Genomic DNA, 25391 nt, shown 5'->3' with positions numbered 1-25391 from the left:
CCTGGCAGGGGTGGGTCTTGTGCTGCTGCCCCTGTAAAGTGGGTCACTCTCCTGGCATGTGAGGGGCTGGTGCAGTCAGGGCGCCCCTGCCAGGCACCAGGGGGCACTTGGAGGTGCCAACCAGGAGGTGGAGGCCTGCACTGCAAGTGGGAATCACAGAATCAGAGTTGGAAGGGACCCCGAGGGTCATCTAGTCCAACCCCAGCTACTTTAAAATGAGGCTGCATTTTAAATTGCATTTTAACCTGTATTTTAAATTGTCCCCCCCCTTTCCCCCTATTATGTTTTACTATGATTTTGTTGGTGTTAGCAGCCATGAGCCCGGCTCTGGTCAGGGAGGGCGGGGTATAAATAAAATTTATTATTATTATTATTATTAAATGCAGAAATCTCGACTAAAGCACCACCAGGGGCAGAAGCCAAAAGTGGAAGCCGGACTCGCTTCCAATTTGCAGGGAGATGACAATGGGGAGAGATCTGGGGTTCGGCCTCTGGGGGGTGCGTCACCGCCTGCCACTTCCTTCTTCACAGCCCTCCTCTCTAGCAGGCAACTCTATAACCCTTTGCTTTCTGAAACTCCTGGATGGAAGAAGGGTGACTGTGTGCCAGGATCCAGGGGGAGGGGTAACAGCAAAGCCTCCTTCATGCAGCACAGAGTTAAACTGTGGAACTCACTGCCACAGGAGGCAGTGATCACCACCAACCTTGGATGGCTTTAAAAGAGGACGGGACAAATTCACGGAGGAGGCGAGGATGGCTCACAACCCGCGATGGCTCCACAGTCGAAAGCAGCAAGGCTTCTGAATCCCAGTTCCGGCAAACCACAGGAGGAGAGAGGGCTGCTCTTGGCCTAGGATCTTGCTCTTGGGTTTCCCTTGGGGGGCAACTGGGGGCCAATGAGGGCGCAGGGTCCTGGGCTAGATGCTTCCCCTACATCCAGCTGCTGCAGGGCTTGAGGAGTCTGGAATGGAGCCTCCATAGACAGAACCAGTCTACCTTAGAATGGCAGGGCACAAGGTGGGGGAGAAGGTGCCCTCTCCCTGCTTGGGGGCACCCACCTGGGTGCCACTGTGGGCGCGGGATCCTGGGCCGGATGGGTCCCCTTTGGCTCCATGCAGCTGCCTTGGGACTCTTCCTGGTTTCTGATGAGTCCTGCACGGAGCCTCCAGGGCCAGAGCCAGTCTACCTTAGCGGGCCAAAGGCACTCTCCTCCTGCTTGGGGCGCCTGGGTGCCACTGTGGGCGCAGGATCCTGGGCCGGATGGGCCCCCTTTGGCTCCATGCAGCTGCCTTGGGGCTCTTCCTGCATGGAGCCTCCAGGGCCAGAGCCAGTCTACCTTAGAGGATTGTCAGCCTGTCCCGGGAGCGGGGAGGCTGCTGCTCCCTGGCCAGCTCTGGCCCTGCCTGACTTGAGCCCTGGCCCCAGAGGCCCTCCAGGCCCCCCCGCCCTGCCTCTCCCCCTCTCGGCTCCTCCTTCTCCGGCCCCCCAGGCTCTCCCCAAGGAGACCTCCCAGCTGGCCAGGCAAGGGTGAAGAGCAGCTGAGCCGCCCTCCTAGAGGGGACCGGAAGGGAGGGGCGGGTCTTCCTCTGGCCTCCTCCTCCGGTGAGTCTCCTCTCTCGCCTCGTGGTCCTCTTGGGGGGGGCAGGCCTTGGCCAAGGGGGGCCTGGAGGGGGGGTGGGGGGTGGAGTCCCCGGGGTGCAGGGGGTCCTCTTGGGGGGGCAGGCCTTGGCCAAGGGGGGCCTGGAGGGGGGCTGCAACTCCCCTCATCCCCGAGCCCTGGCCTGGCTAGCTGGGGGGGTGGGAGGTGGAGTCCTCTTGGGGGGCAGGCAGGCCTTGGCCAAGGGGGGCCTGGAGGGGGGGTGGGAGGTGGAGTCCCCGGGGTGCAGGGGGTCCTCTTGGGGGGGAGGCAGGCCTTGGCCAAGGGGGGCCTGGAGGGGGGGTGGGAGGTGGAGTCCCCGGGGTGCAGGGGGTCCTCTTGGGGGGGGGAGGCAGGCCTTGGCCGAGGGGGCCTGGAGGGGGGGCTGCAACTCATCCCCGAGCCCTGGCCTGGCTAGCTGGGGGGTGGGGGGTGGAGTCCCCCAGCTGGAGATGCTGGACTGAGGACCCGGCGGGCCCCCCCCCCTTGCAGCTCCGCCGGGAAACGGGAAAGTGCAGCCCAGACCGAAATCGCTCAGACTGAGGAGGAAGCCTTGGGGACTCGGAGGGGACCAAAGGACATCTAGTCCAGCCCCTGCCCTGCAGGAATCTCTGCTCAGTTCCCCATTGCAGGCGCCCTCCACCTTCTGCTCAGAAACCTCCAAGGAAGGAGAGGCCGCCATCTCTCCTGGGGGTGACAGGGCCCAAGAGCTGAGTCGGGATCTCCTTTCTCCAGGAGGGGGGCTCAGGAGCTCTTGCATCCAAGAGGAGAGGCCATGGTGGGAAGGAGGGGCAGGGTGGCCTAGTGGTTAGAGTGCCGGACTGAGACAGGGTTCGATTCGCCAGGAAGCTCCCTGGGTGAGCTTGAGTCAGTCACCATCTCTTCGCCTCGCCTTCCTCACAGGGTGAAATAGGGAGGAGGAGAATCCCGTATTCCACCTGGAGATCCTGGGAAGATGAAAGTGGTCTGTCCATGGGATAAATAGGTCCCAGGGTGCGGGTGGGGTGAAAGAGGCAGCCCCCTCCGAGGGCTGAGAGCAATCGGGAGACCCTCTCTCGGCCCCCTCTGCTCCAGCTCCAGTTCCCCAAGGCCCCTGGCAAGGAGGCTGGGTTGTTAAAGCACTCTAGGAATTGCGGGAGAGGGCGCTTTCCTGTCCGCTCACCGCATCCTGAGGAAACTACGGTTCCCAGGATTCTGGGGAGGAAGCCGTAGCTCTGGAAAGGGCTCTGGTCCTGCTTGGCAGATGCCCCACAGGTGGAGCCTGGGTGGGGGTCCGGGGTCGTCTTCTTCTTATGCTTTATAATATAATAATAATAATAATAATTTAAAGGGCTCTGGTCCTGCTTGGCAGATGCCCCACAGGTGGAGCCTGGGTGGGGGTCCGGGGTCGTCTTCTTCTTATGCTTTATAATATAATAATAATAATAATAATTTAAAGGGCTCTGGTCCTGCTTGGCAGATGCCCCACAGGTGGAGCCTGGGTGGGGGTCCGGGGTCGTCTTCTTCTTCCGCTTTATAATATAATAATAATAATAATAATAATTTAAAGGGCTCTGGTCCTGCTTGGCAGATGCCCCACAGGTGGAGCCTGGGTGGGGGTCCGGGGTCGTCTTCTTCTTATGCTTTATAATATAATAATAATAATAATTTAAAGGGCTCTGGTCCTGCTTGGCAGATGCACGACAGGTGGAGCCTGGGTGGGGGTCCGGGGTCGTCTTCTTCTTCCGCTTTATAATATAATAATAATAATAATTTAAAGGGCTCTGGTCCTGCTTGGCAGATGCACCACAGGTGGAGCCTGGGTGGGGGTCCGGGGTCGTCTTCTTCTTCCGCTTTATAATATAATAATAATAATAATTTAAAGGGCTCTGGTCCTGCTTGGCAGATGCACGACAGGTGGAGCCTGGGTGGGGGTCCGGGGTCGTCTTCTTCTTCCGCTTTATAATATAATAATAATAATAATAATAATTTAAAGGGCTCTGGTCCTGCTTGGCAGATGCACCACAGGTGGAGCCTGGGTGGGGGTCCGGGGTCGTCTTCTTCTTCCGCTTTATAATATAATAATAATAATAATTTAAAGGGCTCTGGTCCTGCTTGGCAGATGCACCACAGGTGGAGCCTGGGTGGGGGTCCGGGGTCGTCTTCTTCTTATGCTTTATAATATAATAATAATAATAATTTAAAGGGCTCTGGTCCTGCTTGGCAGATGCCCCACAGGTGGAGCCTGGGTGGGGGTCCGGGGTCGTCTTCTTCTTATGCTTTATAATATAATAATAATAATAATTTAAAGGGCTCTGGTCCTGCTTGGCAGATGCACCACAGGTGGAGCCTGGGTGGGGGTCCGGGGTCGTCTTCTTCTTATGCTTTATAATATAATAATAATAATAATAATAATTTAAAGGGCTCTGGTCCTGCTTGGCAGATGCCCCACAGGTGGAGCCTGGGTGGGGGTCCGGGGTCGTCTTCTTCTTATGCTTTATAATATAATAATAATAATAATTTAAAGGGCTCTGGTCCTGCTTGGCAGATGCCCCACAGGTGGAGCCTGGGTGGGGGTCCGGGGTCGTCTTCTTCTTATGCTTTATAATATAATAATAATAATAATTTAAAGGGCTCTGGTCCTGCTTGGCAGATGCCCCACAGGTGGAGCCTGGGTGGGGGTCCGGGGTCGTCTTCTTCTTATGCTTTATAATATAATAATAATAATAATTTAAAGGGCTCTGGTCCTGCTTGGCAGATGCACCACAGGTGGAGCCTGGGTGGGGGTCCGGGGTCGTCTTCTTCTTATGCTTTATAATATAATAATAATAATAATAATAATAATTTAAAGGGCTCTGGTCCTGCTTGGCAGATGCCCCACAGGTGGAGCCTGGGTGGGGGTCCGGGGTCGTCTTCTTCTTATGCTTTATAATATAATAATAATAATAATTTAAAGGGCTCTGGTCCTGCTTGGCAGATGCGCGACGGGGTCCGGGGTCTTCTTATGGGCTTTATAATAATAATAATAATTTATACCCAGCCCATCTGGCCGGGTTTCCCCAGCCACTCTGGGCGGCTTCCAACAAAAGATTAAGAATACTTTAAAACATTAGTGAGTAAAAACTTCCCTAAACAGGCCTGCCTTTAGAAACAAGGATCTTTGGAGTAATAGGCCCAAATAAATAGGCTGTCTTCTTGTTTCATTTGTGCATCACAAAATGGGCAGAGATGTCCGCAGCATGTGGTCAGTACAGTTTGTGGCTTCTTGGTTCGTGAATGGGTCTAAAGCAAACCAGGAACAAAGGGGAAAGAGGACCGAACAGGAGATCAGTCCCCGTGGCCCCCCAAGCGCCAGGTCAGGAGCGCCTCTGGCTGGGCTGAGATGAGTTTCCTCGAGAGTCATTTTCCTCCTCTGCCATCTGAAGTCTCTGGGTGAAGGCGGGAGGAGCCTGTGATTGACAGCAGAACCAGGCCGGAGTCGGGGTGCAGTTCTCCTCAAACGCCACCAGGGGGCCGGAGCCCCCCTCTCTCTGATTGGCTGCTCAGCAACCAGTCAAAGGGGCGGAGCCAGCACTTTGGGCGGGAAAAGAAAAGGAGCCTTTTCTGAGGGAGTTTTCAGTCAGGGATTATTATGATTATTATTTTATCATTTATACCCCTCCCGTCTGGCTGGGCTCCCTCAGCCACTCTGGGCGGCTTCCAGCACATATAAAGCCATAATAAAACCCTGAAAAGCGAAGTTTCCCCAAAGAGGCCTTAAAGTGAGACAGGGCTCCTTGGGAGAGAGAGAAGCAGAAAGAGGGATCTGGAGAGGCCTGGACTGAGGGAGGAGAAGTGGCTCTGGATGGAGCCTCTCTGAGGAGAAGCTGGTCTCTGGCCAGAGGAAGAGCCGCTGGAGCCTCTGGGGAAGGCAGACGGATGGACAGACGGGCGGCACATGGGGGGCTGAGTCTGGGGCAGGAGAGGGAGAAGCCGTGGGAAGACCCTCTGAACCAGAGCTGCCCACTTTCAGATTGGAAAAGAAGGGATCCGCAGCCTCCCCTGTCCCGGGGACAGTCGACGGGATATCTAACAATCCGGGATCGCAGCGGGAAGCAGCGCTGGAATCAGGGCATTTCCTGCAAAAAAGGGGAGGTTGACAGCTATGCTCTGACCGGGGTCTCCTTCCCGTCTGGAGGGGAGAAGGGGACCCCGAGGTCGGCGAGCTTCTTTGGAAAGACCTCCGCAGTGGCATTGCTCAGAGAACCGGGTCAAGGACGAAAAGCTCCCTTCTCTGGAGGCAAAGAATGAGGCTGCGCCCAAAGCTTTTCACGGAAACCTCTGCCATTACTAGGGAAAGGAGCAGCAAGGCCAGGAAGCATATGGCCCCCTCTTCTGTCCACCTCAACGTCTCCCTCAAGTGGAAGAACCGATCTGGAGAGACGCTGTGCCTGTACTACTGTGTTTAGGCCTTTGACATCTTTGAGTTTAGTTTAAGAATAACTTAACTTCTACCTGAAAGAATGCCTCTCCTGACCCAACCTTCTTTCACCAACATTTTGTGTTAAAAAAAAAAAGCTTTTCTGGTTTGACCAACTCCTGCCTCAGACTGCAAATCACTAGGTTTTCCCTCACACAAAAGCCCCCCCCCCAGCCTGTGGCAAAAGGTAGAAATTTGGTGGGTCACCGATAATGAGTGAGCCTGCGACATATTAGTTGGTGCTTAGCGGTGGGCTCTGCCCCAGAGGCTCCTCAGAGATTGGGGTCCAAGTGAACCCCTCATGTCAGCACCTTGAACGGAGCCCCATTGTTGTGGGGACTCAGTGAGGAGGGGTAGACGCATGGATGCCCCCGGGAGATCCTTGGAGAAAAAGGTGGGACAGAAATGCCATTAATAAAGGGAGCCCAGCCCATAATCTGGGAGCTGCCAGATTGGTCTGGCATGACTTGTTTTCGAGAAACCCAGGCTGGGTCTTAGTAATCACAGCATCCTTTTCTAAGTCCTCACAGACTGACGGTTTAATTATCTGTTCTAGGACCTTCCCCGGTTGCCTGGTATCAATCTCAAGCTCATCGGTCGGTAGTTTTTCCTGTTTTTGAAGATGGGGACAACATTTGCCCCCCTCCAGTCTGCAGGAACCTCTCCTGTTCTCCAAGAATCCTCAGAGCTCTAGATGAAGGCTCTGAGCTTACATCCACAAGCTCCTTCAGTACCTTGGATGCAGCTCATCTGGAGATCTGAATTCACATGAAGAAGCCAGGTGTCCAGTTACTCCCTCTTTTCCGATCCTGGACTTCAGCTCCCTCCTTACATCATTTATTCTTTGATTACTAGGTTGGGCATCACTTTCCTTATGCAGCCACACTGTTTTCCCTAGATGCCTCTCACTTTTCTTTCCTGTTGGGACTGCCTGCATTCGGGCCTTCAATATTTCACCTTGAAGAAGCTCCCATTTCTTTTAGCATTTCAGAACATAGGATCTCGCCCAGTATCTCCTTAAGCCTTTTAAAATTGGCCGCCTTAATTGAATTCCTGACTACACTCAGCTTGCGTTTCCCTCTGTCTCAGGGGAGGACATGATCACTTTCTCCCAAGTTTCCCAGTACTTCCACTTGGTTGATCAGTTCCCATCTGTTGGTGAGGACCAGGTCCAAGAGAGATGATCCCCTTCTTGTTTCTTCCGCCTTCTGGGTCATGAAATTGTCAGTGAGGCAATTCTGCATGGTCGCTTTCCTTAGACCAGGGCTAGAGGCTTCCATCTCTTTCTTCTTCCTTTTTTCCTGTTAATGGAAGTTCAGAGTCGGGGCTGTGGTGCAGTCCAGCCCTGGTTCCTAGCAAGACTCAGCCACGCTTGCTCAGGAAACATTTCTCTTCTCCTGACCATGTATCAGTCTGATAACAGACCAATATGTTTGCTTTGTAGGATTTGCTAGCACCTCTAGATTGGACCATCAGAACTTGGCAGAAAGCGAAAGGATTCCTTCCGATCTCTTGGAGGCTTCATGAGAGCCCAGATGGATGAGCAAGACTCAGCTGGCCCTGAAGCAGGAGGAGGCCCTGCCCTCCAAACTGGGAGCAGTGGGAGATTATGGGAAAACTCAGAGCAGAAGATCCCAGGTGAGGAGGACACCCTTTGCTCAAAGGTGCAGAGCCAGCAGTTGAGACAGTTCTGCTCCCAGGAGGCCAAAGGACCCCGAGAGGCTTGCGGCCGACTCCACCACCTCAACTGTCGGTGGCTGAAGCCAGAAAGTCATACGAAAGCTCAGGTGCTGGACCTGGTGATCTTGGAGCAGTTCCTGGCTGTCCTTCCGCTGGAGATGGAGAGCTGGGTGAGGGAATGTGGAGCGGAGACCACTTCCCAGGCTGTAGCCCTGGCTGAAGGTTTCCTCCTGAGTCAGGCGGAGGAGAGGAAGCAAGCAGAGCAGCAGGTGAGAGAGACTTTCCTCTGGAAACTCCCAAGGGGCTCCAAGCAAGACAGGGAGCCTTCCAAGACGCTCTCCTAACGGCTCGCCCTCTTTGGAGAAGCAAGGGATGAGATCTGCTCCCCTAAAGTGTTTGCTCCGATCATTCCTTTTCTAATCCTTCTCCCCATTCTCTGTTTTAAATCCTTGCTACTCTTTCAGGGAAAGGATCTCTTTGCGGAAATGGGCCTGGATTCCTGTGAGGCAGAAAAGACTCCGTTGGACGCCAGAGAGAGGCCCCTGGGTAAGGAGGAACTTGTCTTTCTTCTCATTCTGTGGATCTTGAAACTAATCTTTGGGTTCTGTTCATCTTTAGGGGGGGAGGCACTTGGGGCCAGGAGCCCAAAGGGGGGGAAGATATATTTTGACAGAACAAAAATTTGAAATGGGTACAATGTCAAAATGCACTCAGCAAGCAAGACCTTTTCCATGGCACATCTATGGCACTTATCTCTAAGTGCTGAACCTCTAGTTACAGGTAGGTAGCTGTGTTGGTCTGCCGTGGTTGGAAAAAGAAAAAAAATTCCTTCCAGTAGCACCTTAGAGACCAACTAAGTTTGTTATTGGTATGAGCTTTCATGTGCATGCACACTTCTTCAGATACACTGAAACAGGTTTCTGAAAGAGACTTCTGTTTCAGTGTGTCTGAAGAAGTGAGAGACGCAGGAGCTGATGGCTTCCCTTTGACTTTTGTCTCTTGCAGGTGAGAGAAGGATGCCCCCCAGACCTCCTCATCCATCTTTTCATGATAACGGAGGAGAAGCAGCAGCTGTGGAAACAGATCTGGTATGGGGAAAGCTTTGTGGGGAAAGAGTCAGAGGAGTGGGGCAGCCAGGGAGCCTCTGGGCCGGACAGAATTTCTCCTCTTCTTGGCTTCTGTCAAAGCCTCGGTCCTGAACAAAGATGGACAATGCCATTCGAGAAGCTCTATGTGCTGACAGGAATGAACAGCCATCTCTCCTTAACTGGGCTTCGGAATGTCACTAATTTTATGATTTATCAGTAGCTGCAGTTATATTTCTATATTGATCTAATCAGGCTTCTAAGCAGTTGAGAAGCTTCCAAGAAGCTGAGAAGCCATAACAAACCGTGGCCGGGATTCACCTCAGCAGCCCCATCAGCTGCACAACGGGGATCGCCCTCCTCCCCCTCTCTGTGCCCCCATGAGCCCCTTGAAGTTGGCTGTAGGGCAGAGGGAGGGTCCCATTGCCCCCCAAGCATCGCACAGCGGGAGTAGAGAAGGGAGCGTTCTGTCTGGCAGACAGGAATACTTCCACAGACAGAATGATTTGAAGAACAGCATGCGGAGTTCCATTCACACCCATTCACACAAAGATTAATACCCATCATTAGAATGCACAGTAAAATAAATCCACTGAAATGCTAAAATAGGCATCCAGACCTAAAATGTGCAGCAAAATAATCCCATTAAAAGAACACAACAAGGAATGGGCAGAAAACAACTGAGGAATGTATAGTGGATAATCTTTATGCTGTCTCAGAAGAGGACCTTTTTCCTTTTCCTTCAGGTTCCTCTGTGCTTTGAAGATGTCGCTGTGTATTTCACCGAGGAGGAGTGGGCGTTGCTGGATCCTGACCAGAGAGCTCTGCATAAGGAAGTCATGGAGGAGAATCGTAGGATTGTGGATTCTCTCAGTAAGGATTCCTGCTGGACTTTAATATATGTTTTGAAATACACCCACCCACCCCTGTGAGAATCCTGCAATATTTTGATGGCGCTTGACAGCATCTGGGATTCTCCTTCCCCACAGCTCACCTTGAATCTACTGTTTTGTCTGCAAATATTCTTGCCCCACATATGCCTTTTTAAACCATGACCAGGCTGGTCTGAGCTGTCCAGACCTTCTTGAATGTAACCTTCCATGATGTGGTTAGAATTAGCAGCTTCTGTGAGGTTTTCTCTTTTTGCTTCGGTCGCTTTCTGGTTGACCAAAGAGACAACTGACCTTGCAGATGGGGCAGATTCCACGATTAGGCCAAACAAAATCCACCCTGGAAGATGCCAGGCTGTTTGAATCTCAGGTTCCCATCAATCAGTGCGTCAATGAGAGTCAACAAAGGCAGTGAACCCTGTAGTAAGACCTCAGATCTAACTCCCTTCCGTTCTTCATCTATCACAAACATTCATTAGCAGTCTTCCATAATTTGGGGCTCTATTTCTTCCTGAGGCTCTAATCAGTTTCTCTCTTTGATGCAGGTGCTGATGGATTGGAAATTATGAACAAGGGGAACCGTGACAACATTCACACAGTGGGGAAGTTGTATAAATATTTGGAGTGTGGAGAGAGTTATAGTATGAGCTCCCATTCTACTTCCCATAAAATATATCCTACTGGGAAATATCATTATCGGTACTTGGAAGATGGTAAGACGGTTCGTCAGAAGACATTTCACACTTTCCATAAAAGAATTCATACAGGGGAGAAACCCCATCAGTGCTTAGAATGTGGGAAGAGCTTCAGTTGCAAAAGTAGTCTCACTTCCCATCAAAGAATTCATACAGGAGAGAAACCATTTCAGTGCTTGGAATGTGGAAAGAATTTTATTCGGAAGGATTACCTTACTTCACATGAAATAATCCACAGAAGGAAGAAACCCCATCAGTGTTTGGAATGTGGGAAGAGCTTCAAACTGAAGAGGCATCTCACTTATCATCAAACAGTTCACAGCGGGGAGAGACCATATCAGTGCTTGGAGTGTGGTAAGAGCTTCAGTTGGAAGGACCATCTCATATCCCATCAAAGGATTCATACAAGGGAGAGTCCATATCAGTGCTTGGAGTGTGGGAAGAGGTTCAAACTGAAGAGGCATCTCACTTATCATCAAACAGTTCACAGCGGGGAGAGACCATATCAGTGCTTGGAGTGTGGTAAGAGCTTCAGTTGCAAAAGTAGCCTCACTTCCCATCAAAGAATTCATACAGGAGAGAAACCATATCAGTGCTTGGAATGTGGAAAGAATTTTAGTCGGAAGGATTACCTTACTTCACATGAAATAATTCACAGAGAGGAGAAACCCCATCAGTGTTTGGAATGTGGGAAGAGCTTCAAACTGAAGAGACATCTCACTTATCATAAAGCAATTCACAGTCGGGAGAGACCATATCAGTGCTTGGAGTGTGGTAAGAGCTTCAGTTGGAAGGACCATCTCATATCCCATCAAAGTATTCATACAGGGGAGAAACCCTATACGTGCTTGGAATGTGGAAAGAGCTTCAGGCAGAAAGTTCAGCTCACAAATCATCAAAGAATTCATACAGGGGAGAAACCATACAAGTGCTTGGAATGTGGAAAGAGCTTCAGGCAGAAAGTTCAGCTCACAGATCATCAAAGAATTCATACAGGGGAGAAACCATATCAGTGCTTGGAATGTGGAAAGAATTTTAGTCGGAAGGGTACCCTTACTTCACATGAAAGAATTCACCGAGGGGAGAAACCATATAAATGCTTTGAATGTGGAATGGGCTTCTTTAAGGGCTGCCAGCTCACTTCCCATCAAAGAATTCATACAGGGGAGGAACTATATCAGTGCTTGGAATGTGGAAAGAGCTTTAGTCACAAAAATAGTCTCACTTCCCATCAAAGTATTCATACAGGGGAGAAGCCATATCAATGCTTGGAATGTGGAAAGAGCTTCAGTCAGAAGGTTACCCTTACTTCCCATCAAACAATTCACTGTGAGAAGAGACCATATCCGTGCTTGGAATGTGGGAAGAATTTTAGTCGGAAGGATCACCTTACTTCACATGAAAGAATTCACCTCGGGGAGAAACCACATCAGTGCTTGGAATGTGGGAAGAGCTTCACTCGCAAGAATAGTCTCACTTCCCATCAAAGAATTCATACAGGGGAGAAGCCATATCAGTGCTTGGAATGTGGAAAGAACTTCAGTCAGAAGGGACATCTTACTTCCCATCAAACAATTCACCATGAGGAGAGACCATATCAGTGCTTGGAATGTGGAAAGAGCTTCAAGTGGAAGAAAAATCTCACTTACCATCAAGGAACTCACAGCAGGGAGAATCATGGTATTTGAAGATGGGTCTCCTATCTCCTCTTTTCTGGGCTAAGCCTACCCAGCTCCTTCTCTCGTTCCTTAAAAGGCTTGGTTTCCAAATGCTTGATTATATTGGTCACCCTTCTCTGCACAGATTCCAACTTCTCAATATCCTCCTTTGATTGTGACATCCAGAATTGAGCACAGGACTCCAGGTGTGGTCTGACCAAGGCAGAAAGGAACCTAGTATTACTTCCCATGACCTGGACATTAGACGCCTGTTGAGATAGCCTGAAATAGCATTAGCTTATTTTGCTACGGACTCACCTTATTGACTCATGTTAAGCTTTCGGTGTCCTAAGACCCTTAGATCCTTTTCACGTATGCTGCCGGCAAGTGTGGTGTTTCCCATAGAATCATATTTTATTTTATTTTTAAATAAATTTTATTAACCGGCCAATCACATCAAATCAAACCACATCACATAAATTCCAAATTACAGAGCCGAATTTTTTAAATTTTGTTGGGGGGGTCCCATACTTCCAGATCCGAGGAAGAATTCTGATCTAATCATTCCTTCTGCATTAATGTCCAAATCAGTCCAAATAAGTCCAAATAGATGTTCAAACAGTCCAAACATATATTCATATCTTGCTGTTTCCACATCACTCTTAATCAAATATTTTCTCTTTGTCCTTTATGGTCTCTTTTCATGGTCTCCTTAAGCCGATAAACACCGGTAATACTCCTGCGTAGATTTCCCGTCGTAAATCCTCAATTCCAGTTAGTTCCCATAAATCTTCACCTTCGGAGATAAGATCACTTTTTCCCTCGTAAATTTATAGCTCTGTCGTACCTAAAGCCTCTTTGAGGAGTCTCTCCCACGATGTAAACACACTCTCTTCCACCTCCCAGGCTTATTCCTCCGGCAGAGCTTCCTAAGATGGCGTCGACGACATTTTTAACTGCGTCAGAAGCAAAGCTCTTATACATTCCACAGTCTTCTAAAAACATGCTTTGCTTCGGAAGTTTATCTCCACACAGCCTTAGATTCACAGCTTAAGTCCTTAAAACCTAATTTCTGGCATTTGACTCCTGAAGGGAGGGGATTCTTGGGGTATCACTTAGTAAAATAAAATGTTTTTCCCCCTCCCCCATCAGTCATTTGCCATACCGTATCTTGACGTATCTTCTCATAATTTAAAACTTGCTTTTCCAGAGACCTCTTCTGTTGCAGTCTTCACTCACTCCTCATTTCATGAAGTATGTGCATTCCTTCGTGCCAAATTGTTTCCTTTGAAGTTCTTGCAGCTAGTGGCGCAGGTCAGAGACAGCGTCCAGGAGTGCCGAGATCCCACAGGAGGGTTTTTGTGCCTAATGCCCCCATCCCCCTCAAAAATTTGGGGGTGGTATCGGGCACAGCAGGCATATGGCCCCACTCACCGACCTGAGTGGGTAGGGAGGCTAATTACTCCCAACATAGCCTCCAAATTACCTCCTGTGGGTCGGAGAGATAATAATAATAATAATAATTTATTATTTGTACCCCGCCCATCTGGCTGGGTTTCCCCAGCCACTCTGGGCGGCTTCCATAGAAACCAAAAATACAGTAAAATATCACAGATTAAAAACTTCCCTGATCAGGGCTCCCTTAAGATGTCTTCTGAATGCCAGGTAGTTATTTATCGCTTTGACATCTGATGGGAGCACGTTCCACAGGACGGGCGCCACTACCGAGAAGGCCCTCTGCCTGGTTCCCTGTAGCTTTGCTTCTCGCAGTGAGGGAACCGCCAGAAGGCCCTCGGCGCTGGACCTCAATGTTATTGTCAGCCATCTTCCTATGCGCCCCCTAGTGGCCCCCCGTTTCCCATAGAATCATAGAATTGTAGAGGTCTAATGGTCTTTGTGGACCACAAGCTGAACATGAGTCAACCGTCTGATGGCATCCAGCATGGAATGTGTGCCTCCGTTTTTCAGCATTTTTAGTAGTCTAGCAGTCTCTGCTCTTTTTGCCTTCCCTGGGAGGAAGGCGGAGTGGATGTCTGAAACTCAATGTCAAACTGAAACTCAGTCCAGATAAGACTCAGGCAGTTAGTGGGTGGTGCCCTAGACCAGATGGCTGGGAGAAGGCCTGCTCTTAAAAAAAATTAAATTGGTTTTAGATAAAGTTATCCAGAATAAAACATACAAAATATCAAGGTTCTTTCAAAGCTTCAGACCTTCCCCCACATGGGTTCCAGTTCTAAAGATGTTATCTTTTCCCTTTTCCCTGCATCTTTTACCATTATCCATCTCTTATGTAACCATAGTAACCAAAGTTCAGTTCACATTACAAGTGTCCTTGTATCCCTGCCCAGGATTTTAACTATCTACAGTGGTCTTTCAAGTAAACAATAATATTATTCCAGTCTTTTAAAAATACTTGTTCTTCCAGGTTTCTGATCTTTCCCCTTAGTCTCGCCATTTCTGCGCATTCCATCAGTTTGGTCTGCCGCTCTTCCTTAGTCGGTACTTCACCTTCTTTCCATCTCTGGGCCAAAAACATTCTCACTGCCATTGTTGCATACTGTCAGGGAACTGCCATCGCAGCCAGGAGTGGAGGAAGGGCTCCCAAGCGATGCCGGAGAAGGTCCCAGCAGGAAAGGAGGGGACTCAGCTACCGGGGAAGAAAATCAGCGTTACACCAGGGAGAAAGGCGGGCAGAGGCGGGCTTCGGAGAGTTGGCTCCAGGACTCTTCACCAGAGACTAGCGAGGAGAGCACGGGTCATCCACTGCCCACACCCACCCTGCGCAGAAGACTTCCGCGCAGGGAGGCTAGGCGGAGACTATCCGTCAAGGAACTTTTATGTTGGAAGAAGTTCAGGAAACGCCCACTGACGGATTCTGCCAGTGACTGAGACAGACGCGGAATCAGGGCTGTCCAGCCAGGGGAAGGTTTATCCAGGCAACCTCGCCGAGAGTGGCGGCAACCCCCAATCTCCATTACACATACGTAAACAGTCTCTTATTTTCTTTGGTAATTCATCACATATTATAACAGAGAAGCCTCTGGTTTTCTGAGAAAGGGTGAGGGGAGAGACTCCATCAGGCAAGGCCTCTTTCCACCTGCCTTGCCCCCCCTCTGCTTCTCAATGTGCATTGTATTCTTTTGTCTACTGTGGCTTGCCGTTGTTTTATTGATTATAGTTTAGATATTATTGTAACTGTTGAGTGGATTTCTGTTTAACTTTTATATGTTATTATTATGTTACACTATTCTAATTAATGGTTGAATGTTGCTATTTTGATGTAGGCTGCCAATTTTAAATTCATGTTTTGTATTGCATTAGATTGTTAGAAGATGTACATGTTCTGTTTCTTCAGCTTGTAAACCACTTTGAGTATTGTAAGATAGAAAGGCAGTATAAAAATTAGAATTGATGATGTTGATGATGACAAGTTTTCTTAAACGCTTTCTTTAATTCAGTATATATCATTTCCCAGAACGCTTTTACCACTCCACAGGACCACCACATATGATAAAAGGTACCTTCTTTCCTTTTACATTTCCAGCACAAATTTGAGCTAGTTCTATACATTTTTGCAATTTTACTCAGTGTTAGGTACCAACAGTACATCATATACAGTGGTACCTCGCAAGACGAATGCCTCGCAAGACGGAAAACTCGCAAGAAGAAAGAGTTTTACGTGTTTCGAGGTGCTTCACCATAAGAATTTCCCTATGGGCTTGCTTCGCAAGACGAAAGCCCATAGGGAAATCTCCGGGGACAGCGGGGAAGCGCAGTGCGTCTTCCCTGCTGTCCCCGGACCTCTTCTGAAGGCTGGCGGTGGGGAGAAAAGCCCTTCTCCCCACCGCCAGCCCCGCAAGGTCCGGGGACAGTGGGGAAGCGCAGCGCGTCTTCCCCGCTGTCCCCGGACCTGGTCTGAAGGCGGTCTCCATAGGAACGCATTAATTGATTTTCAATGCATTCCTATGGGAAACCGTGCTTCGCAAGACAAAACACTCGCAAGAAGAAAAAACTCACGGAACGAATTAATTTCGTCTTGCAAGGTACCACTGTAGTTTTCTTTCAACAAAGAGTAAACCGTAAACTTCAAATCCTCTTTCCATGACATTTCCCATGATAATCATAGAATCATAGAGTTGGAAGAGACCACAAGGGCCATCGAGTCCAACCCCCTGCCAAGCAGGAAACACCATCAGAGCACTCCTGACATATGGTTGTCAAGCCTCTGCTTAAAGACCTCCAAAGAAGGAGACTCCACCACACTCCTTGGCAGCAAATTCCACTGTCAAACAGCTCTTACTGTCAGGAAGTTCTTCCTAATGTTTAGGTGGAATCTTCTTTCCTGCAGTTTGGATCCATTGCTCCGTGTCCGCTTCTCTGGAGCAGCAGAAAACAACCTTTCTCCCTCCTCTATGTGACATCCTTTTCTATATTTGAACATGGCTATCATATCACCCATTAACCTCCTCTTCTCCAGGCTAAACATGCCCAGCTCCCTTAGCCGTTCCTCATAAGGCATCGTTTCCAGGCCTTTGACCATTTTGGTTGCCCTCCTCTGGACACGTTCCAGTTTGTCAGTGTCCTTCTTGAACTGTGGCGCCCAGAACTGGACACAGTACTCCAGGTGAGGTCTGACCAGAGCAGAATACAGTGGCACTATTGCTTCCCTTGATCTAGATGCTATACTCCTATTGATGCAGCCCAGAATTGCATTGGCTTTTTTAGCTGATAAAAATTGTATATTATAACCATCACTGCCCATCACTGATCTAACTTCATCATTTTTAGTATACCATTCTAGGGAGATGGCCTGCTCTTGATGGGGTTACACTTCCTCTGAAGGAGCAGCTTCATAGCTTGGGGGTTCTCCTGGATCCTTTCCTGTCGCTCAAGGCTCAGGTGGCCTCAGTGGCCCAGAGTGCCTTCCATCAGCTTCGGCTGGTGGCCCAGCTACGCCCCAGTCTGGACAGGGATCAGCTAACTACTGTTGTCTATGCTCTGGCAACCTCAAGGTTAGATTACTGCAATGCGTTCTACGTTGGGCTGCCTCTGAAGACAGTTCGGAAACTGCAGCTGGTGCAGAATTCAGCAGCCAGGTTGCTCACCGGAGCAAGGCAGTTTGAACATATTGCACCAATCCTGGTCCGACTGCACTGGCTGCCCATTCAGTGTGCTGGTTTTGACCTATTAAGCCTTAAACAGCTCAGGACTGCAATTCCTCAAGGACCGCCTCTCTCCATATGAACCTCCCCGGACCCTGAGATCATCTTCTGAGGCCCTTCTTCGTGTCCCTCCTCTTTGAGAGGTCCGGAGGGTGGCAGGAACGGGGCCTTCACTGCAGTGGCTCCCCATGTGAAGAATGCTCTCCCAAGCGCCTTTGTTACACACCTTTAGGCACCAGGCAAAAATGTTCCTTTTTAACCTTTGGTTGATTTGATTGACATCCTGTGCCCATATATGATGGACTGTGGCAAAGGCCTGATTGTGATGGTTGGGCCTCAGTTTGGACTGAATGGATGGAAGGATCCCATTACACAGGGATCTATGGACTGTTGGAAGATGGATATGTGTTTGGAAATGAATGAAGGTTTTGGGGCTACTAGATTTGGATGCATTGGGAAATACCTTTGGAAAGACCACTTAAAATTTAAACCTGAAAATTTGGTTGAAGGGTTTAAATGGTGCAGCTATTATGTGAGGAAGGGATTCCCCAGAGATGTGTCTCTGGGAATTAAAGAGTATGAACAAAATTGCCAGAAGGGGCCTGGGGGGGACCTAAGAGCCTCCGACATCAGGTTCCCGGATGAACGAGCTTTAGGGAATTGACGGAAAGGATTGGCAGTTTTTTTTGGGACCAGGGGAGGAGCTGTGGGGAGAGGATTGGGAAATTTAAAGTTTTTATTGAAATGTATTATAAAGTTTAAAGGCTATCTTAAAGTAAAGCAAACCATAAGAGAATTTGGATAATGGTGGATAGATACCCACAGGTTTCAGCAGAAATGTCGTGAGAAGTTATGTATTTATAAGTTAAGAATCTAAAGTCAATAAGGTCATGAAAAGTATGTTACGTATATGTAAAAATTTTGGAAAGATGGAAAGGATTTGCTAAAATAACAATTGAAGCAGAATACAAAAAAGGGAGGTGTGAGGAGGTCAAAGAACTAAGCTAATGAAAGTTACATTAGTGAGGTACATTTTATTTTTATGTAATGTTTTGTTTTCTTCTTTTTTCTTTTCTTTTTGCGTTTGTTTCTTTGTGTGACTGTTTACTTTTGTTATATTTTTGAAAATCTAATGAATATTATTTTTTTAAAAAAGACATCCTTTGCCCTTTTAAAATGTGTTGGGGGGAGGGTTTATTGGGTGGTTGTTTTTATTTTGATTATTCTGTGGTTTTATATTCTGCTTTTATTTTGTGAATTGCCCTGAAAGCCTGTGTGCATAGGGTGGTATATAAATTTAATAAAGAAATGAAACGCCTCCTCCCAGGATTGTATCCCCCTGTGGATAAATAGCTCCTGCTGAAGTTGGAGAGGGGTAGCGAGAGCGGCAGTCGCAGACCCAGCAGCCCAAGTCTCAGTGGCTTATAGACCACAGAACCCCCTGCGCCCCAAGACCTGTCCATAGTTGGCAACCTTCCCTTTTTTGCGGGAAGTTCCCTTATTCCAGCCCCGTTTCCGGCTGCTATCCTGGATAGATAACCTATAGACTGTCCCCGGGACAGGGGAGGCTGCTGATCCCTTATTTTCAAATCTGAAAGTTGACAGCTATGGCAGGATCCTGGGCCGGATGGGCCCCTTTGGCGCGATGCACCTGCCCCAGGGCTCTTCCTGGTTTCTGAGGAGTCCTGCATGGAGCCTCCAGGGCCAGAGCCAGTCTACCTTGGCGGGCAAAAGGCGCTCTCCTCCTGCTTGGGGCGCCTGGGTGCCACTGTGGGCGCAGGATCCTGGGCCGGATGGGTCCCTTTGGCGCGATGCACATTCCTCAGAGCTCTTCTTGCATGGAGCCTCCAGGGCCAGAGCCAGTCTACCTTAGCGGGCCAAAGGCGCTCTCCTCCTGCTTGGGACGCCTGGGTGCCACTGTGGGCACAGGATCCTGGGCCGGATGAGTCCCCTCTGGCTCCATGCACCTGCCTTGGGGCTCTTCCTGCACGGAGCCTCCAGGGCCAGAGCCAGTCTACCTTGGCGCGGCCCTGCCCCGGGCGGGGCTCCGGCCGGCTCCCTCCTTGCCCCGCTGGGGTTTCCCTTTGGGGCTTCCCTTCCTCGGGGTCTCCCGGCTCCTCCCGCCCGGCGGGGCTCCCTCTTCCCGGCGTCATCCCCGCGCGCCGGGCGGAGGCGGCGCCTGTCCTTGGCAATGTCAGCTCCGCCGCCGCCGCCGCTCAGCGCGGAGAAGGAGGAGGAGGAGGAGGAGGGACCCGGCGGCGGCGGCGGCACGTGGGCGGCCCGAGCAAAGGTCTCTCTGGCGGGGCTGCCGGGCGGAGAGCGCGCCGGGCGGCCCAGGAAGCGCGATCCCCGGCGGACGCCCGGCTGGTAGGTGCGCGCACGTGGGAAGCGGGCCGGCGGCGGCGGGACGCGTGTTCTCTCTCGCCCCCCTCTCGGCGGACCCTCTTCGGGGCGCGGGGGCTCCGGGTGCCCCAGCAGGTACAGGTGGGGTATCCGGGAAGGGGCTGCCGGGCGGGGGTCGCAGGGACGCTCCAGATCCTCCCTCCCTTTGAGCAGATCCAGAAGGGAAGCTTGGCGCCAGCACGACAGCCCCGCGGGGTAGGCTCGCCTGAGAGTTCGCAGCTGAGATATAATAATAATAATAATAATAATAATAATAATAATAATAATAATAATAATAATAATATATTTATACCCCGCTCATCTGGCTGGGCTTCCCCAACAAAACACTAAAATACAATAACCTATGAAACATTAAAAGAGAGGAGGAGGGGAGCCGCCGCACACTTGGGTTCTGGGGCTGCCAGCCCTGCAAGCAGGGAGCCCCCCCAGTTGCCACCCGCTGGTATCTGGGCATAGGTTGGGGTGCCCGCTGTGCGGGGGGGGGGTTGGTTGGTCATGGAACTGTAGAACTGGAATAATAATAAGAAGAATTAATAAGAATTTATTGTTTGTACCCTGCCCATCTGTCTGGGTTTCCCCAGCCGCTCTGGGCTGCTGCAACAAAGATTAAGAATACATTAAAATGGGCCCCAAGGGGCATTTGGTGCAGCTGCAGTCCCAGCCCTGCCTAGACCCCTTCTGGCTCCCTTCCATTCCCCTTCAGAGGGGTGGAGGCAGGGCTAGATTTACCTATAAGCTAAGCAAGCTATAGCTTAGGGCCCCACTCTCTTGGGGACCCCCCCAATCACTATTAATATACTTCTTATTTGTATTTCAATTACTTTGATAAAATACATATTTTGTTATCTGCAAATGGCTTGAGATACCTATTAGGTCCATAAATGACCATATAGGATATAAAGGTCAAGGGACCCCTGACCATTAGATCCAGTTGCAGTTGACTCTGGGGTTGCGGCGCTCATCTCGCTTTATTGGCCGAGGGAGCCGGCGTACAGCTTCCAGGTCATGTGGCCAGCAGGACTAAGCCGCTTCTGGCGAACCAGAGCAGCGCACGGAAACGCCATTTACCTTCCCGCCGGAGCGGTACCTATTTATCTACTTGCACTTTGACGTGCTTTTGAACTGCTAGGTTGGCAGGAGCAGGGACTGAGCAACGGGAGCTCACCCTGTCGCAGGGATTCGAACCACTGACCTTCTGATCGGCAAGTCCTAGGCTCTGTGGTTTAACCCACAGCGCCACCCGCGTCCCAATACATTCAATATATTCAACACCAAAAACAGGGACAATTTGTTGTTGGCAAAGGACAGCTGCACATATAAAGGGCGCCATTACCTTCAGGAGCTGAGGGCCACATCAAACCTCAATCTGGCCCTGGATGGAGGTGTAGGAGAAGACAGGCCTTCTGGCTCCAGGCCCCCCGCCCCCCTTGAGGACCCTCTCCACCCCAGGGGTCTGGGGGGCCGCGTGACACAGCGTGGTGATCCTGCACGTGGCCTGAGGTGCCACGTGATGCCGACAGTGTGAAGGGACCCCCCTTGCCTGCCTGGCCCAAAGAGTCAGTCTGGGGGGGGGGAGTGCACCTCTAGCCGCTGAATGCATCACCCGATCCTGGAATCCTAGAGCTGTAGAGTTGGGCAGGGACCCCCAGAGGTCATCCAGTCCAGCCCGCCTGGAAGGCAGGAATCGCAGCTCCAGAATCCCTGGCAGGCGGCTGCCCAAGCTCCGCTGAAAATTCTCCAGGGAAGGAGAGTCAAAGGGGGCTCTTGTCTCCCCATGAAGACCCCACAGCCCTTGTGCGTTATTCAGACGCAAGATATCAGGAGCATCCTCTGAACAGTACGATCTGTTTGGCAGTGGGGCTGGCTGTGGGGTGGGAAGGGGGTCACTTTTGCTGGAGGGGGTGAGGCAGAGGGATTCCCCAGAGGGCCGGAAATGGCTCCCCCGTGAGCGAGGCTGTAGCTGCTTTCCACTGAGCGGCGGGGTGGGCTGGATGTCCTCTGGGTGCCCTTGCCGCTTTGACATTATTTGCGACAGCAGAGCTCTGGGTGACTCATTGGAGCCGGGAGAGCCTTTGGGAGGAAGCCAGCCTGTTCCTAGCGGACCCCCGATGGGCAGGAGGCTGGATTGGCAGAGCACCCTTGAGCTCTGCAAGTTGCAGAGGGGATTGGGGCCCCTGGCCTGGGCGGTGGAAAATCCCCACTCACAGCGTTTCTCCTGTGAGGTCACGAGTCTCCCTCTCCCCCAATTTGGAGGCTCCAACGCAGCTCCTCGGATGCTGTCCTTGGGTGAAGGTCAGGAAAAACTGGGGGGGGGCCAGGGAGGGCAGGGGGCAGAGTGGGGAGCCCACCTTCCCTCCCCCAGACCCCCCACCCCTCTGGCTCCTCTATGGGGTGCAGGAGAATTGGGCTGGGCTGCCAGTCATGTCTCTGGGCAGAAGCAGTTCTTCAGTTCTGGAAAATCAGCTGAATGGGGGGGCATTTGGGAGTGGGTGGGCTTCTGGGCGTGAGGGCAGGGCATGCCGTTGGAGCATGTGAAAGACAAGGGAGTCCTGAGGTGTGGGGGGGCAGCTGGCCACACATACCACCCCTCCTTATTCCTGCCCCCCCCCCCGGTCAGCCGGGGAGACCCCTGAACTCAGAGGGCCTTGAGCCGCTTGGCACAGCTGCAGAGGGAGTGCCTGGGTTGCGCTTGCAAGGCCCCCCCGCATTGTGGCATTTGTGTGGCTGCTGTCAGGGCAGGATGCTGGTCTGGGGGGGGGCACTTTGGCCTGATCCAGCTGCAGCCAGACGCTTCTTTGCTTCTTCTGCTGCATGGCCTCAAATGCCGCTACTATTGCAAACAAAATAGGAAGCAGGCATGGCAGCAGCAGCAGCAGCAGCAGCAGCCCCCCCTTCTGCACTTCAGAGAAAGCCCCCTCCTCGCTTCTCCTGGGCCCCTATCCTGACCCTCAGACCAGCAGTTCGGCTTTTCTCCTGCTAGGATCAGACAAGTCCTAGCAAGCCACCGTGGGCCGTAATCCCAGGAACTATGCATTCGGCGTTCCTGGCTCTGTGGCTCAGTGCCCTGCAGGATCAGTGCCCTCCCAGCTGCGTTGCTCAGCGGCTTCTCCCCCACCCTCCAAAAGTCATTTTCCTCCATGGTATTGTCTCCCCCCCCCAACTCTCCTTTGAACTGGCAGCCTGGAGGCCGGCTGACTCCTCAAAGTTTGCCAGTTGTAGAGGCTAATCTCCCTCTCTCCCTCCTGCTTAGATGCTTAATCTCTGGGGCTGATGATTAAGGAGCCCTTTCCAAGACCTGAGCTTGCTAGGTGGAAGCAAAGCCCTTTGCAAGAGAACTCTGCCCCTGCTGCTTGCTTTGCTAAACCTCAGCTGCTCGCTTCCTGCGCCTCAGGTCTGGCTCAGTTTAACCAGAATTTGTTTCTTTGCTAGCCAACTAAGCAGAATTTACTAGGGAACACAGGTGGCTCTGTCAGTTAAACCACAGAGCCTAGGGCTTGCTGATCAGAAGGTCGGCGGTTCAAATCCCCGCGACGGGGTGAGCTCCCATTGCTCGGTCCCTGCTCCTGCCAACCTAGCAGTTCAAAAGCACCTCAAGGTGCAAGTAGATCAATAGGTACCACTCCGGCGGGAAGGTAAATGGCGTTTCCGTGCGCTGCTCTGGTTCACCAGAAGCGGCTTTGTCCTGCTGGCCACATGACCTGGAAGCTGTACGCCGGCTCCCTCGGCCAATAAAGCGAGATGAGCGCCGCAACCCCAGAGTCGGCCACGACTGGACCTAATGGTCAGGGGTCCCTTTACCTTTACTAATCAGAATGTCTCCTTCCTCACTCTTTCTCTTCACATGACTCTTTCTTATTGCAAAATCACAGGCTTGGCGTTTCCGTGTGGGACAGCTCTTTGCCTTCTTAAAATACTTTACAAATATTGGTCATGCCTAGATGAGAATGTGCAAATTGGGAGAATAACAAAGGCTGAAATGCGAGTCTGGTTGAAATGCAAGTCTTTCTTATTCTTTTCTGCTCTGCCCCAGGGAAGGCTTCCAAGCCACACAGAGGAGCCTCGCTTCTCTTCGGGGGGGGGGCCAAAGAGGGCAGCCTGGCAGTGCCCCCCCTCTCCACGCTGACCCTCGTTCCCCCCAGGTCCAGCTTTGGGGGCCTGAGCTCAGATTTCCAGCTGTGCATCCTGCATATGGGACCCCCACAAATGATCCTCCCCCCCGCAAGGGGCCTGGGGTGCTGTTCTCCCCACCCCACTGGACGGAGGTCTGCTGGGCTCCCTCTCCCCATTTCTGCTCAGGCTACCAGGAGCTATTTGGGGCTGCAATTTCACAACTGGCTCCATCCTGCTGAGTCCCCACATTCTGGGATCTCAGCCGGGCCAGACTGCCTTCCTCCTGGCTTTTATGGGGGCTTCACTCTGTGCAGGTTTGCAAACAGAGGCTGGGTGGCCATCAGTCAGGGATTCTTGAACTGCAGTTCCTGCATTGTAAGAGGTCAGGCTGGATGAGCCCTGGGGGTCCCTTGCGACTCTGCAGTGCTGTGATTCTATGAACTCTTCCCAGGGACACCCCCTTTCTCCTTAAATGGCCTTCCTCTCCCCGCCAGCCTGGGCATAGATGATTCCCTTCCACAGTCTCTGCTGGGAGGCCTAGCGGCCCCCTCTGCAAGCTGAGAGCAAGCAGGGCTGGATCAGGCCCCTTTTCTGTCCCGTGCCTTTTCAGAGCCCTTGCAAGATCTCTTGCGTTGCTCCACTCTCTTTCGGTGTGGAGGAGAGGACATTCTGTGCAGCTGACCTCAGGAAGTGTTTTGCCGTGCAAACCTGAGCAGAACGTATGAGAAGCCCGATGGACCAGGCCAATGGCCCCTGCGGGCCAGAATCCTGTTCTCACAGTGGCCAACCAGATGCCTATACATGATAAAAGATCAAACATTAAAAAATTCCCTTCAGATGCCTTCTAAAAGTCAGATAGTTATGTATTTCCTTGACATCTGGTGGGATAGGGTGCCACTACCAAGAAGGCCCTCTGCCTGGTTCCCTGTAACTTGGCTTCTTGCAGGGAGGGAACTGCCAGAAGCCCCTTGGCGCTGGACTTCAGTGTCCGGGCAGAACGATGGGGGTGGAGACGCTCCTTCGGGTATACTGGGCTATCCATAGCCCTCTCCTCCTCCATGAATTTGTCCAACCCTCTTTTCAAGCCATTCAAGTTGCTGGCCACCCCAGTCTCCTGTGGGAGGGAGTTCCACTGTCTAGATCTGTGCTGCGAGAATAAAGCCTTTCTTTTCCCGTTCTACAAGTTCTGGTGTTGTGAGAGAGCTTTTCTCCACCCCTCCCTCCAGGTGTCATGTTATAAACTCCCATCGCATCTGCTCCTACTTGCCTCTTCTCTTGACTAAACCCCCCCAAATTCTGCTTCTCCTGGGCTGGGCAGATGGTGTCAGCAGATGCTTCTCCTGGCGACACCCCCCACTGCGCCCTCGGCACTCGGAGGCTGCTTTTGGGCGGCTCAGGCTGTGTGCTTTGGCCCCGGGCGCTGCTCCTGGGGCGCTTCTCCGAGTCCTCCCTGCCCCCTCGCTGGGAAGGCCTGGCTCCCCGGTGCCAAAAACACTCCTGGCCGTGAAGATTGGCAGCCGGCGCTTGCCTCACTTGGGGTCCTGCCAGGAGACTTTGCTCGCTCCCTCTCCGCCTCCCAGTCCTTGAGACGGGGAGATTAGCAGCGGCGAAGGTCTGCTGCCTCCCAGAGCTGG

General features: G+C 51.4%; 1 protein-coding gene across 2 annotated transcripts; it reads left to right on the top strand.

Moving 5' to 3' along the window:
• The first annotated feature begins 5505 nt into the window (after window positions 1-5505).
• Window positions 5506-12128, top strand: LOC128411535 (zinc finger protein 883-like). Of its 2 annotated transcripts, XM_053383930.1 has the most exons (5): window positions 5506-8023; window positions 8219-8300; window positions 8760-8842; window positions 9586-9712; window positions 10275-12128. In XM_053383930.1, exons 1-5 carry the CDS (start codon window positions 7598-7600, stop codon window positions 12110-12112), a joined length of 2556 nt encoding a protein of 851 aa, XP_053239905.1. In that variant the 5' UTR covers window positions 5506-7597; the 3' UTR covers window positions 12113-12128. The 2 variants fall into 2 exon arrangements, with proteins under 2 accessions (XP_053239905.1, XP_053239906.1); XM_053383931.1 differs by lacking the exons at window positions 5506-8023; window positions 8219-8300 and adding an exon at window positions 8444-8534.
• Window positions 12129-25391: the final 13263 nt, after the last annotated feature.

Source organism: Podarcis raffonei, chromosome 3, assembly GCF_027172205.1.
Source record: "Podarcis raffonei isolate rPodRaf1 chromosome 3, rPodRaf1.pri, whole genome shotgun sequence".
NCBI classification, from domain to species: Eukaryota; Metazoa; Chordata; class Lepidosauria; order Squamata; family Lacertidae; genus Podarcis; species Podarcis raffonei.
Note: the sequence above shows the minus strand (reverse complement) of the source record. Positions and strands in the feature narration are given on the sequence as shown.